General features: G+C 52.9%; 1 protein-coding gene across 2 annotated transcripts; it reads left to right on the forward strand.

Annotated features, from left to right (window-relative positions):
- The first annotated feature begins 1329 nt into the window (after window positions 1-1329).
- Window positions 1330-12159, forward strand: Phyhip (phytanoyl-CoA 2-hydroxylase interacting protein). 2 transcript variants are annotated; one of them, XM_005355579.2, is made up of 5 exons: window positions 1330-1628; window positions 5186-5370; window positions 6702-6876; window positions 8861-8978; window positions 10136-12159. In XM_005355579.2, the coding sequence occupies exons 2-5, from the start codon at window positions 5206-5208 to the stop codon at window positions 10668-10670; spliced, it is 993 nt and encodes a 330-aa protein (XP_005355636.1). In that variant the 5' UTR covers window positions 1330-1628; window positions 5186-5205; the 3' UTR covers window positions 10671-12159. The 2 variants fall into 2 exon arrangements, with proteins under 2 accessions (XP_005355636.1, XP_005355638.1); XM_005355581.3 differs by lacking the exon at window positions 1330-1628 and adding an exon at window positions 1909-1987.
- The last annotated feature ends 1336 nt before the right edge of the window (window positions 12160-13495 follow it).

Consider the following 13495-nt stretch of genomic DNA (forward strand, 5'->3'; position numbering starts at 1 on the left):
GGGCATGGGATTCCCCGAGAGCTGGAGTCGGAATAATTGTGAGCTGGGAATAGAACTTGGGTCCTCTGCAAGTGCTCTAACTTCTCAGCCATCTCTCCAGTGCCTAAAAACATCTTTTTGATCCTTGCTTGTATCAGCAGATGCAGAAGGGTCAACTAGAGGCTCCTTATTATCAAAGTGTACCCTCTAAACGTCCTTCCTACCTCCCCTAGAAACCTGGGCACTTTGCAGGGCAGAGACTGCCACCTACGATGAGAAAGATAGCAACTCTGACTGGTTGACAGACACTTCTCAGGTGCCAAGCCCAGAGTGAAATGATTTACATAATGATCTCATTCCGCAATAACAATAAACCTGTATTATCATCCCACTTCACAAATGAAGAAACTGAAGCTCAGAGTCACTTGTCCAAGGTCACCCAACTAGAAAACCATGGAGCTGTTTCCATTGCCATCAGACTACAAAACCTGGGCTTTTCACCACACTATCAACTCTTGGTCACTGTTGCTTCCATCAAATTTCCTTGACTGCTCTTTTGGGAACTGCCAGCAGTCCTCAGGTCTTGGTGACGGACAAGCCTCCTGCAGAGAGACAGCTTCTGGCTGCAGTCTCTCTGGGGTTTTCTTTGGTGACCTCGAGCCTGGAGGGTGGTAAGGGATAAGAACACTCAAAGCTCTGTGTCTCCTTCCACCCCCCACATTCTTGACTCTGTGCATCCCTCTCTCTCTCTCTCTCTTTTTTTTTTTAACAACGCCTCTCTCCCACTCCTTGGAGACATTTAAGCAGCTAGAAGATTCTCCCTGGACACTCCAGAGTCTCCGAAGCTATGGGGCTGGCTGGTTTCTCTTGATAAGAGCTGGTAAGAAAATGGAGCCGAGGCATCGGTGAAGATGCCCTAGGAGATCACCTAGACTGAAGATAAGGTCCCTCCAAGCCAGTTTACCTACCTCTTTGGGACCCTTCCCCTACCCAGCCTCCGAGCCCTTGGGTTAAGCTCCACCCCTATCCCAGCACCTTAAAGTTTGGGGGCTGCATTTAAGCCCCAGATTTCCAAGGAGGGGGTGTGTTGATTGACTTTGGGAGGCATCTTGTCCTGGAAGAACGGGGAAAATGTGGCAGAAGCCACAGCTGCTGCCTCCAAGGACGTCTGTATAGCTCCCCGGGGACCCTCTGCCCTTTCCCCCTCCCACAAGCCTGGGCGAGCAGGGACCAAGCTTGCTTGTTATCACCTGACGCTGAGCAGCCTCTGATCCCATTGGTGGAGCCAGATTCGGTCTGGCTCTCCCGTTCCTTCTCGATTTCTCTGCCTCTCTCTCCTCCACGCTGCTTTGATTTCGCTCTTGCCTCTCTCTTCTAGTGCACTCACTCGCTGGGCTGCCCGTGAGCAACGTTGTCTTCTTGGTCTTCTTGCCGGGGGCAGTAGCGGTAGCTTCAGAGCCTGACAGGAGTGGCTGCCTGTGGGGCATGGAAGCAGCCTCCCCGATAGCCCAGAGAGAAGCGAGCGAGCCCCGCTGCCTGTGACCTAGGCGTCAGGCTGCTGTCCCCTGCGTGGGGAGCTCATCATCCACAGAGAGGTCTCGCCTTTCCTTCTCTTCCAAGTCTCCCTCTGCAGGGCCGGCTAAAGCCAGGTAAGTGCGCTTCTTCCCCCAAACCATCCTCCGAACCCTGAAAGGCTGAGAGCTGTAGCCACCAGGGTCCCACAGCTGTCCTGGCTGTCCCTCTGGGTTGCCAGGCCTGGCGACCTTGTCCCCTTTCCCCTAAGTCCTTGGCAAAGAGCTTAACAGCTGGATCTGGTCTCCGGGGCGACACAGTTACTTACCCCGTGACCATTCTGCGCAGCCGGCGATGCCAAAAGGTTCAGCTGGGTGGGGGAGCTTTCCCTATGTATGACATGCCAGTGGCTTTTTGGAATGAGCTTGGGGAAGGGACCCCAGTGTGTACAACGTGTCTGCATGGTTGGGAGGAGGCTATAGGCTAGCTTGCGTAGGTAGGTCTGTCTCCACGCAGTTCGGTTCCTTTGGGGTTTCTGACCGGCTTATGACATGTTTCTGAACATTTTTGCGCGTGGGGTACATGTGTGCGGGGGCAGCGTTTATCTGAGTAGCCTGTGGGCATATGTGGGCAGAGGCCCCAAGAGGCAGTATTTTTACGGGGTGGACATGTCACTTGTCGTGTGGGTGGGAGTGCATGCTGAGGGAGTACTGTAGCAACCAGGCTGTTTCTACGCGGGAGGGGCAACTTGGGGCAAGCCGAGGTGGGTAGGTGGGAAGTGTGGGCACAAACCTCTGTTTGTGGGCAAACTTGAGTAGGTGTGCAAACCTGTTGGCCTGTGAAGAAGCAGGCAGGCCAACGTGGCCAGAGGCAAACATGTTTTCAAAGTCTGTGTCTTGGAACCTCCGTGGGGAATATCAGGATCCAGGCAAGGATTGACGTGTGTTTGAATGTACATGTGTGAACAGGCAGTCTTGTGGGTTGCTTGCCTTCTTGGGGGAGGCAGCGTTGCATATGTGTTGGTGCCCATGGATTCCTCTTTTCCCCAGATACGATTTGTGATGCTGAGGGGCACACGCATGTGGGTATGTGTGAGCCTGTGGACATGAACGTGTGTCCGTTGACATGAAGGCAGCAGCTTTTTGGAGGGGAAATACTGGGACCTTCTTAGAATGTGCCAGGTGGAGGAGGGTACATTCATGCGTAGGTGAGGGTGTCTAAGGAGGCGTGTGCTGAGGAGTGTGGGCACCCCTTGCGCATGTGTCTGTGCGTGCATGCCTGCCTGCTTGGGGGTGTGTACATGCTTGCTTAGGGTGGATTCACATGGGAGTGTGGGTGTTCCTAGGGTGTTGCCGCAACCCATCCCTCACAGGCTGCCCTTCCCTAGGCATCTGGGTGTACAGAAGCGGGATTGACACCCGCCCTTCGTCCATGCTGGCTGGCTGCCCTGGCAGGGTCGGTTGTTCCTACTCTCCCAGACCTTAGGCTAGGGTGGAGTGCCGCTCTCCCAGAGATGGAGAGGAGAAGGGGTGAGCAAGCACCTGGCCTGGAATCTCCACCCACCACCAAAGCTGCCCTTGCCGCTGGGAAGACTCGAAAAGTGAGGAAGGATCAAGGCAGGGACAGGTGTCTGCTCAGGGCAGGCGTAGGCTGGATCCCACGTAGGTGGGAGCCACTCAAGCGCTCAGGTGGGAGTGTGTGCTCATATTCATGGGTACAGAAAGCTCCCTCCAAAGCTTCTTGTCAGGATCCAAGGCATTGCTAATCCCTTGCTGCTCCACACCTCTTTCCAAAATTATGTACAGAAGTATTATTGTAGCGTTGTTTCCGATACCCCGTCCCATTTTGTCTCGTTTTTGGAGGAGACCTGGTAGCATCCCCGTGTTCATTGACCATCGTTTTCCTATGCATGAAGCCAGGAACATTTGGCTGCAGGGAGGGAAGCTAAGATAATACTGGACTTGGGGAACACCTGGGCAGATGAGGCCATCAACCTTCCCCGCACTCCTCCCTGTACCTGCCTTCCAGGCAGTCCACACATTAATTTAGTGGTGCCGGGCTCTGGAGCAGGCTTAATTGACAGGGAAATGTGGGTTGGATTTTTCTGGGAGCTATAAATAAAAGTACCTGATTTTGTAGGCACAAGGTGCCATCACCTTAGCTCCTGGGCAAGAGAAGGGGAAGGAAGATGAGGGCAGAGAGGGAGGTGCTGGGAGATGTGCTGGGTGACAGGCTGCAGAAGAGAAGCCAGGAAAGACCCTGAGCGAGTCCACCCGCAGTTCTGTGTCTCCCCTCAAGTGCCCCATTCCTGGGAGAACCAGGCTATAGACAAGCCCAGCTAACTCTAGCCCAGTTAAGCACAGTAAAGAAAGATAATGGTGTAGTCTTTTCCATGCCCAAAGGGCACAAAGTCGGGGTAGACCTGAAGGAATGGGAGTAAGAGGCAAAGGAAAATTCAATACAAAAGGAAGAGAAAAGTAAACAGTGGGAACACAGTTTTATCTCATGTACACACTATACGTGCACACACAGCCTTAGTCCTTAAGAAAGAACTCAGCCTCCAGAGTGTAAGTAATTTGCAGGTTGTGTGGACATAGCAACATCCTCAACTTTGGGGATGAATAAGGAGGATAACAGTGCCTATATATACCCCAGACTGAGTGAGATGTTAGGAGTTTGTTGGCCCCCAATAGATGTCAGTGTTGAAAGTAATTCTTTAAGCCGGGGACGATGGCACATATCTTTGATCCTAGTACTCAGGAGGCAGAGGCAGGCAGATCTCTTAGTTGGAGGCCAGCCTGTTCTACAGAGTCCCAGTACAGTCAGGGCTACACAGAGAAAGCCTGCCTCAAAAAGACCAAAAGGAATTCTTTAAAAGAGCGAAGTAAGCACACACTCCCAATCTCAGCTCTTGGGAGGCTGAGGCAGGAGGATAGTGAGTTCAAACTCTGGTCTGCATAGGAAGATCTTTTCTCAGAAAAGAAGAGAAGAGAGAAAGAAGTAAAGGAAAGAAAAAAAAGTCAAGTGATTCTGTGAAAATAGAAACTGCACGTCAAAGTAACGGACCAAAAAGAGCTTAAAGCAGGCTGTGGCCCATACCGCCCCCACCCACCAGAGATCTATCCAGAGAGTTTGTCCCTCCATTCCTCCACAGCAGGGCCCCTAGCTGCTTTAGTCACTCTAGGGAGGAGTGAGACCAGAGCCACAGGGTCTTGGCACCTGTGGACTCTGGCTGCCCCTGACCTGCCACCTGCCTCAACCCTCAGGCCTCAGCCCCTCAGCAGGTGCTTCCTGTGTACCTCCTCCTCCTGAGCCTCTCCACTCCCACCCTTTCTCTTTTCACGCCTGCTGGCTAAGGGCCCCTCCCTCCTCAGCTCCATCTGCTGCAAATCTGTCCCTGCCCAGTGTTTGCAGCGTTCCCACTGCCTCTGCCACCTGTCAGGTGCCGTCTGCTCTGTGGACCCTCTAAGGAGAGCCAAGAGCCCCTTCCAGAGGCTATCCCATCTCACCTCGGGCCCCTCCTATCCAGGCTAGCCCCCCTTGCAATCTTTTCAATCACCTCAATGAGGCAGGGGGCGTTCGCTGGGTATGCGAGAGACTCCACCTCTCAAAGCATGATGGGAGCAGCACATTCCAGAAAGCCCTGTGTTGGGAGGGAGATGCTAATCCTTCCTCTGGCTCTCGATCGCCACAGGATCCACACCAGAGGGGACCATGGAACTGCTGTCCACCCCCCACAGCATCGAGATCAACAATATCACTTGTGACTCTTTCCGTATCTCCTGGGCCATGGAAGATAGTGACCTGGAGAGGGTCACCCATTATTTCATTGACCTCAACAAGAAGGAAAACAAGAATTCCAACAAGTTCAAACACCGGGTGAGTAAAAGACATCCTGATACCTCCCCGCTCCTATTTTACATGGAAGCAAGCAGACAAATAGGGATGCGGTAGATGCCTGGCCAAATTCCAGACTCTTCTCACGGGGTCACCTTGCCAAGGGTCACTTCTGAGCCTTAGTGCCTTCCTTGGTAATAATGGGATGACCACACTACCCCTGTAGAGCTGTTGAAAAGACTCCGTGAGATACCCCGTTTTCGTGCTGTTTGGTACCAGGCCTACCACAGCTCCAACGCTGTTATTCCCCATGGCTGGAACTTCAGCACAGGACTTGCGGGTCATACTTGTGGTTGGGTGAGCTACGTAGGCGCCTTTCATCTGGGTATGTGATACTGTACACAGTCCTAGGTATTCTCTGCTGCATCCCTGCCTGCTAATCTATTTCCTAGGTGTAGAAAGACACGTAGATCCGAGGATGCTCTTCAGTGTGTCCCTTCCCCAGGTTAAAAGCTAGCATAGGAGCAGGTGGGAGGGAACCTCACATCTTCTCCAGCTGTATGCATAGGCTGGGGAGAGTTCAGCGTGAAGGATTTGACTCCCAGGGTGACAGCCTTGGTGTGGGCGCTCGTACTTCTCTCTCTCTCTCTCTCTCTCTCTCTCTCTCTCTCTCTCTCTCTCTGTTTCCCTCTCCCTTATTCCCTCTCTCTCTCTTTCTGTTTCTCTGTCGTTTATTCTCTTTCTCTCTCTCTCTCTCTCTCTCTCTCTCTCTCTCTCTCTCTCTCTGTTTCCCTCTCCCTTATTCCCTCTCTCTCTCTTTCTGTTTCTCTGTCGTTTATTCTCTTTCTCTCTCTCTCTCTCTCTCTCTCTCTTTCTCTCTCTCTCTCTGAATCTGGCTCCCCAGATCTGGGTGTCTTTTGGCAGGCCAGTTGCCACGGTGACGTGAATGTTCCACACCATCCCCTTGGCCCTCCCCCCAAAGAATAAGGCATATTTTTCTCTTCCTCCCTGGCTTCCCAGCATTTGCTGTTGCCGTGGAGACAGCACTGCAGTGTGCAGATTTCTCAAAGTCTCCCTCAGAAATGAAGGTCTTGCCACCTTCAACTTTGTGGCCCTCCTCCCTAGTGGTCTTTCTCCTTAGTTCTCAAGAGAATGGGGCATCATGGGGCTTGAAGGAGGTAGCTTCAAGCTACTGCTTGCCTCTTCAGTGAGATGGTGGTTGGGCCACAAAACCGTGGAGTCTCTGAAACTCCGATCCTCCTTGGGAGGAAGAGGAGAGATGTTTTGGGGGAGTGGGGATTCCGGAATAATGGCAAGATGGGATGTGACTTCAAGACTGATCTTTGGTTCTCCATCTGAACCCCTCTCCTCAGGATGTCCCCACCAAGCTCGTGGCCAAAGCAGTGCCTCTGCCCATGACAGTGAGAGGCCATTGGTTCCTGAGTCCCCGTACAGAATACAGTGTGGCTGTGCAGACAGCGGTGAAGCAGAGCGATGGGGAGTACCTGGTGTCTGGCTGGAGTGAGACTGTGGAGTTCTGCACTGGAGGTGAGACCCTGATGGTGCATGACCCTGCCCCTGTAACACATCTGGCTTTGTTGGGCCAGGGTGGGAGGGACTCTTCGTCTTAGCCTGGCATACACAGAAACATCTGCTGCACCCTGGGTGCTATGCTTAAGCCAGAGGGGAGTCTGCCTAGACAGATGCACACTCTACACATTGGCAATGCCACCTGCATGAGGAATGGAACTACTTTCTGGCTTTTTTCAAGAGAAATATATATATAATATGTATATATACATATATAACTTTATTTTTATGTGTACATGTGTGCTTGTGTGTGCACACATACATTTGAGTACCCACAGAGATGAGAAGAGAGTGTTGGATCCCCTGGAACTAGAGTTACAGGTGGTTGTGAGCCGCCCTATGCCGATGCTGGGACTTAGACTCCTGTCCTCTGCAGGAGTAGCAAATGCTCCTCACAGATAAGCCATCCCTTCAGTCCCAAGAATATATATTTGCCATCATGGTAAATAGACGTATCATAAAACTGGCCATCTGAACCGTTTCTAAGTGCAGAAGCGTTAAGTGGTTTTATATTGTGATTGTGCATCCGATCTCTATAACTTCTCCATCTTGCAAAGCTAGAACACTATACCCTAGGAGCCCTCACTTCCCATTTCCTCTCCTCTGGGTCATGCCTACCTTTGTTTGTTCTGTCTTTCTGATCTTTGACTCTGCAAGGTGGCTTGTATGAATGAGATCAAAGTATTTGTCCTTTGGGGACTGGCTTATTTCTTTTACCTGAATATCAGCAAGACTATTTAGTCACCAATAGTCTACCGCTTGTCATTTGGTAGCTCAGTAACATTTTGCTTATCCTGAGTATCTCCTTAGCCTGGAAAAAAGACCATCTGGTGGTCTTGTAAGGTCTCTTAGGCAGAGCTTCACTCACAGATTCTAGCCTGAACAAACACTACCTTGTATATGCTTGTCACTGATAGCCAAGGAGCTGCCCCAGAATATTCTATCCCTTTGGTGTCCATGTGTGATCTGCTCCAGATTGCTCTCTGTCACAAGGAAGGGGCAGAGAACATTCCCTGCCCTGAGGCCTCCAAGGCTGCTGGCTCCATCCTCTGCCAAATTCTGTGCCCCCGGTCTCCTTGAATTGCGGTACCTGTACTAGAGCAGCACTCCTGCTCCTCGTAGGAGAGGCATCTTGGTTTGCCCCTGCCCCCGAACTGCATATGCGGTGGGTATTTAATTTAAATTGAAGATCTGGGATTGGTGTAGTTGGGTCTACCCTACCTTTTCCAGAGACAAAGCACACAGAACCGTGGCGCTACCATAAGGAAAGGGCACCTTCAGCGCTACCATAAGGAAAAACCACCTTCCTCTAATGTGTTCCAAGACACTGTGTAGCCAACCACTCTGGGAAGTTCCCAAGGACCCTGGTCCAGTCTCAAGGCAGTTTTCCTGTCCTGGTATCAGCCCTTTATATTTCTCCCAAACAGAGAGGCTCAGGTAGACAGCTAGTGCTTTAGCTCCTCTTTCCTGAATGCTCACCTGAGGCCCAGGCTTTAATTCATCCTCAGCCCCCACTTAGAACTACAGTTAGCAACCACACTAATTGTGGAGTAGGCTCTCACCCTGGGTTTGAAGGGCCTTCCCCAAAGGACCTTGTATTTTCTCTCTCAAGTCTTTACTTTTCCTATTGGCCCTCTTTTCACCGGGATGGCAGTCTTGGAGCCCTGGTATAATGACAGGCATTCCTCTGTCCTTTCTGGACTCAGAGGACCCTGAGCCTCTGGCAATGCTGCCGCAGAAGTGAGAACAGACAACAAACAGTTCTTCATGTTCCCAGTCAAGGCCAGCTGGCCTGTCTCATCTGAGTCCAGGCTGTTGCAGAAGCTCCCCTGTTGGTCCAGAGGATGAGGTTGCCTGCAGGCTTGGTGGGTGGTGTAAAGAGGAAGAAGTTGCCATCCTGCAGTGGATCTTTTGCTCATCTCACCCTGCCTGGACTCTACAGATTATGCCAAGGAGCACCTGGCCCAGCTGCAGGAGAAGGCTGAGCAGATCGCTGGCCGCATGCTCCGCTTCTCCGTTTTCTACCGCAACCATCACAAGGAGTACTTCCAGCATGCCAGGTAGGGCAAGACAGACCGGCTAGGGCTTCTCCCTTTCCGGCTCTTCCTCTATCCCAGAATGCAAAGGCAGAAGTATAATTGCACGTTTAGGACCAGCCTGGGCCACACAACAAGACCTTATCTCAAAAAAAAAAAAAAAAAGACTACTACGTTAAGGTTGGGGCTAAGGAAGGATCAAGGACATTGAAGTAGGGCTTGCTGGCAGAGTCAGGTAATAAGTTCTAGGTATGACCCCACCTTCTGGGACAGTCACTGGAGTCTGTCATGCGCATTAGCTCTCTCCATCTCAGGATCCAGGAGCACAGGCAAGAAGAAGTCCAAATGAAAGGCACCTGAACACAGAAAGCTCTGGGGAATCTTAGCCGGCTAGCTCTCAGAGGCTCCAGAGAAGCATTTTGGGGAAATCTTATAGGATACTGATGAAAGGCAGGTAGGAAGCCAAAAGCTAGGGCTTGGAGGATCCCACCCAAGTGACCCACCAGCGTAGCCTCAGACTTACTTGTCAGTGGCTCACGTGTACATTGCTCTCTTTTGAGGAGAGAGGCGGGGAGCAGGGAAGAGGGGGAGAAAGAGACAGACAGAACCAGCTCTAGTACTTCAGCCTACTGATGTTGAGCCTAAGGCACCAAGGGCTGGCAACTCATTTGTCTCTCAGGACAGCCAGGACGAGGTCTTGTCCACCCTCCCCCATGTCTGCTGACACGGCTTCAAGTCTATGTCCTTCTAAGCTAGGTCAGGGCAATCTGCCACAGTTACTGTCTTTATCATTTCTGGCAGCTGTGGTGGGCGTTCCCCACCCTTGCCCTAAGAAAACAGTAAAGAACCGGAGTCTTTGGCACTTCTCTTAAAGAAGAGGCAGTGGGCCTGTTTAGGCTTCTTTTTTTTTTTTCAGAATGAAAGAGACAAGGGATACCCACCTGTGCCCGGCTGCTTATTGGGGGCTAGGGCACATAGACTAAGGATTCTCATTCTCCCAGTCTGGCAAGGGAGACAGTATGAAAAGACTTCATGTCTGTGATTAGTGGAGGCTGCAGGCTAACAGAACTGCTGGAGTCTGGCTGGCTCGTTCTCTGCTCAGCTACACATTGCAGCCAGGTTCCAGCAGGGCTAACCCATGATATTTCCCCTTCTCTTTGGCTGTCCTCCCGGGTGGGCAGGACCCACTGCGGGAACGTGCTGCAACCTTACCTGAAGGACAACAGTGGCAGCCACGGCTCCCCAACCAGTGGCATGCTGCACGGTGTCTTCTTCAGCTGCAACACGGAGTTCAACACAGGCCAGCCCCCACAGGACTCCCCTTATGGCCGCTGGCGCTTCCAGATCCCTGCCCAGCGCCTCTTCAACCCCAGCACCAACCTCTACTTTGCGGACTTCTACTGTATGTACACAGCCTACCACTATGCCATCCTGGTACTGGCACCCAAGGGCTCCCTGGGGGACCGCTTCTGTCGTGACCGGCTGCCCCTCCTGGACATTGCCTGCAACAAGTTCCTGACCTGCAGTGTGGAAGACGGAGAGCTGATCTTCCGCCACGCTCAGGACCTCATCCTGGAGATTATCTACACCGAGCCTGTCGACCTGTCCCTGGGCACGCTGGGAGAGATCAGCGGGCACCAGCTCATGAGCCTGTCCACTGCCGATGCCAAGAAAGATCCCAGCTGCAAGACCTGCAACATCAGCGTGGGCCGCTAGGGACTCCTGGGGAGCTGGCGGCCTGGGGAGAGATGGCAAGAGAGCGGGGATGTGTGGCTTAGGTTTGGGGAGCTGGCTTTCTCTTCCTCCCCCTGCTCCCTCCACTCTGTCCATCTACCCTTCCCCCACCCCGTTGTTGGCGACAACAGAAGGTAGTCCTCTTGTTAGCCTGGCCCATTTCAGGCCTGGTGGATTTGGGGTGGGGGCGGTTCACGGCAGGAGATGACTTCCTTTTCTGTTTTTCCTCTTCTGTTTTTGGGCCTCAAGCAGGCCTCTATTTCCCAAAGTCCTCCCTGTCTCCTGGGCCAAAGCCCGTGTGCAACCTGGCCTCCACATAGATGCAGAAAGTTGTGGGGCACTTCCTTCTTAGCCCCACCCACCCCACTCAGGGCCACCCCAGACAGCCCCCTCCCTACTCAGCTGGGCCCCAGGTCTTTGACTCCTCCAGGCCAGGACCCTCCCTCTATAAATAAGTTCCTGCATTGCTGTCTCACCCTGGCTGCTCCTCCCCCCCACCCCCAGAGCCCTCTTCCCGCATGGGAGAACTGTCCATCCTTTCTGTCACTGTCACCAGCCCGCTTAAGATACCTTCCCACTCTCCAGAAAAGTACCCTCTCTCGTTTCCTAGTTTGGAGGGCTCTGGGCTCTTGAGATTTTACTTTCTTCTGTCTGGGGATGATATATTCCTTGGCAAACCTTCTCCCTCGCTTAGAGAGCACAAGGGCCTAAAAGGGGGGGGAACAGCTGCTGGGGTCGAGGAGGGGGAAGGAGACCCCGAGACCTAGTCCTCAGCCAGAAGTGGGCCACCTTGTGTCTTGATGGGTCTGACAGAGCCAGAGAACCGAGTGTGGCCCGCAGAGCCCTGGCATCCTGCCCAGCTGTGCATTTTGCTCGCTCCCTCGCCCGCTCTGCCTTCGAGTCATGACTGTTCTGTGCTGTGTGTGAGCCCGACTGTGGGCTTCTCCGTCACGCAACCTCCTGCCCTATCTGGGCTGTTCCCCTGGGGAGTTCTTGATGAGTCCCCCCCCCACACACACACACACGGTTTCCCATGTGTTCATTTTGTTCCTGCTGTTGTCTGGGTCAGGAGGGCGGTGAGAGTGGGCAGGCAGGTGGGCAGGTAGAGCAGAGGGAGGGCAACGTCACCGTCACATTTTCAGAGGTGACAGATGACACACAGGCTGCTGGATTTCTGTGAAGGACAGAGGAGCTGGCAGGCCCACAGGGCCATCCCTCTGAGGGACAGGTGAATGGCTGGTCTCCAGAGGTGGTGCTGGTGGACAGCAAGCACCTCATTGGGATGGCACAGGAGGTCCGGGATCCTGGGAAATGTGTGTACAAGAGGATCTGACCCCTAAGCCCCCCTCCCTCTGCTGACAGCACTGCTGTGGGCGTGGCCTGCTGCCTTGTCCTCTGTCCCTGGGTGGGGCACACCCTCCTGTGCTGTGCTTGCCATGTGCATCAATAAACCACCATGGCCCAAGGGCTCCATCTGTCTTGGTTCATTCAGGCAACTACAGTGAAATACCACAGATTTACAAAGAGCAGGACCTTTTCTTTCACCGTTCTTGAAACCAAGACTCGATATCTGGGGAGGGCCTGTTTTCTGATGCACAGACAGCCATCTCTGCCTTCTTTCTGAGCACCCCACACACCCCCCCACTATGATGGAAGGGATGATAGTTTCCTTAGCCTTTAAGTTTTTTTAAAAAAATTATGTGTATGTCAGTACACCGTGTACCTGCCTAGTACCCGTCCAAGAGAAAGCTCTAAAAGGCTGTGAACCACCATGTAGGTGCTGGGACTCGAACCTGGGTGCTAACTGCTGACCCATATCTCCAGCAGGCCCCCCTTTTCAAAAGCTAGGGTTATTAGTCCAGTCCAGCCTCCCGCTCCCTATGTGAGCTGAACTTGAACTTCTGATCCTCCTATTTCTGCCTCCAGGGTGCTAGGATCTATAAGGACATGAAAACTGGATGCGGGGCTCTTTGCACGCTAGACCAGCACTCTACTGAACCACAGCTCAGTCCACCTTCCAGCCTCCTTTGTCAGGGCACTGATTCCATTCCTAAGACTCCATCCTCGTGAAAGGCAATGCCACCTTAACCCAACACTGGGAGATGAATTTCGATATGAACTTTGGGTTTGGGGTATATGCAGGGCAATATGGTAGTGCTTCTCTTCGAGATGGAAGAGAGATGAACGGAGTGGTTGAGTTGCTGTAGCCACCAGGGACCTCACATGGGTATGCCACCTGAGGCCATCTGGAACTGCCCCAGTAGTGAGCCCGAATCCTACAGTGGGTGACAGGCACAGCTTCACCCGTGAAAACAACTTCGGAGATCATCTCGTCTCACTCCCTCCCCGTGCTTTCCAGATGTCGCACTGGGGTGTCTAGGGAACGTGTGCCGAAAATCCCTGTGCCCTGATGAGTCCTCCCAACTGCCACAGCCTGCCATGGCTCAGACCCAGGTGCCGCTGGATTCCCCTCTCCCGAGAGCCCTGTATCCCCTCCTCCCTGGCAGGACTCCGCGGTTGCAGATCTGAGTCACCTCTGTGCCTATTATTATAGGCTTATTAAAATGGTTCTCAGCTGCAGTGGAAATGTTCCAGAACTGTCGGAGGTACCTTACCAGCACTAGCCCTGCCTGAGTCAGGGCCAGGTTTACATGTGTCATGGGGCCTGGCCGCTCTGGGAGAAAGGAAAACCCAAGGGCAGTTTACCGCTGCCGAGAGCCTCGTGTGCGGGCACCGGCTGAGGAAGGACTTCCACACAGCAGCTGGGTTGGTCTACAGGACGCGGTATTCCTACCTCACTTCGGGAA

Source organism: Microtus ochrogaster, chromosome 17 (genome assembly GCF_000317375.1).
Source record: "Microtus ochrogaster isolate Prairie Vole_2 chromosome 17, MicOch1.0, whole genome shotgun sequence".
Lineage (NCBI taxonomy): Eukaryota > Metazoa > Chordata > Mammalia > Rodentia > Cricetidae > Microtus > Microtus ochrogaster.

Bases quoted from the DNA above. Each gene is read 5' to 3' on its own strand.
- Phyhip (XM_005355579.2), top strand. From the start codon at position 5,206: ATGGAACTGCTGTCCACCCCCCACAGCATCGAGATCAACAATATCACT. The intron at 6,877-8,860 runs GTGAGACCCTGA...TGGACTCTACAG, and splicing joins TGTGGAGTTCTGCACTGGAG to ATTATGCCAAGGAGCACCTG. The intron at 8,979-10,135 runs GTAGGGCAAGAC...CCGGGTGGGCAG, and splicing joins GAGTACTTCCAGCATGCCAG to GACCCACTGCGGGAACGTGC.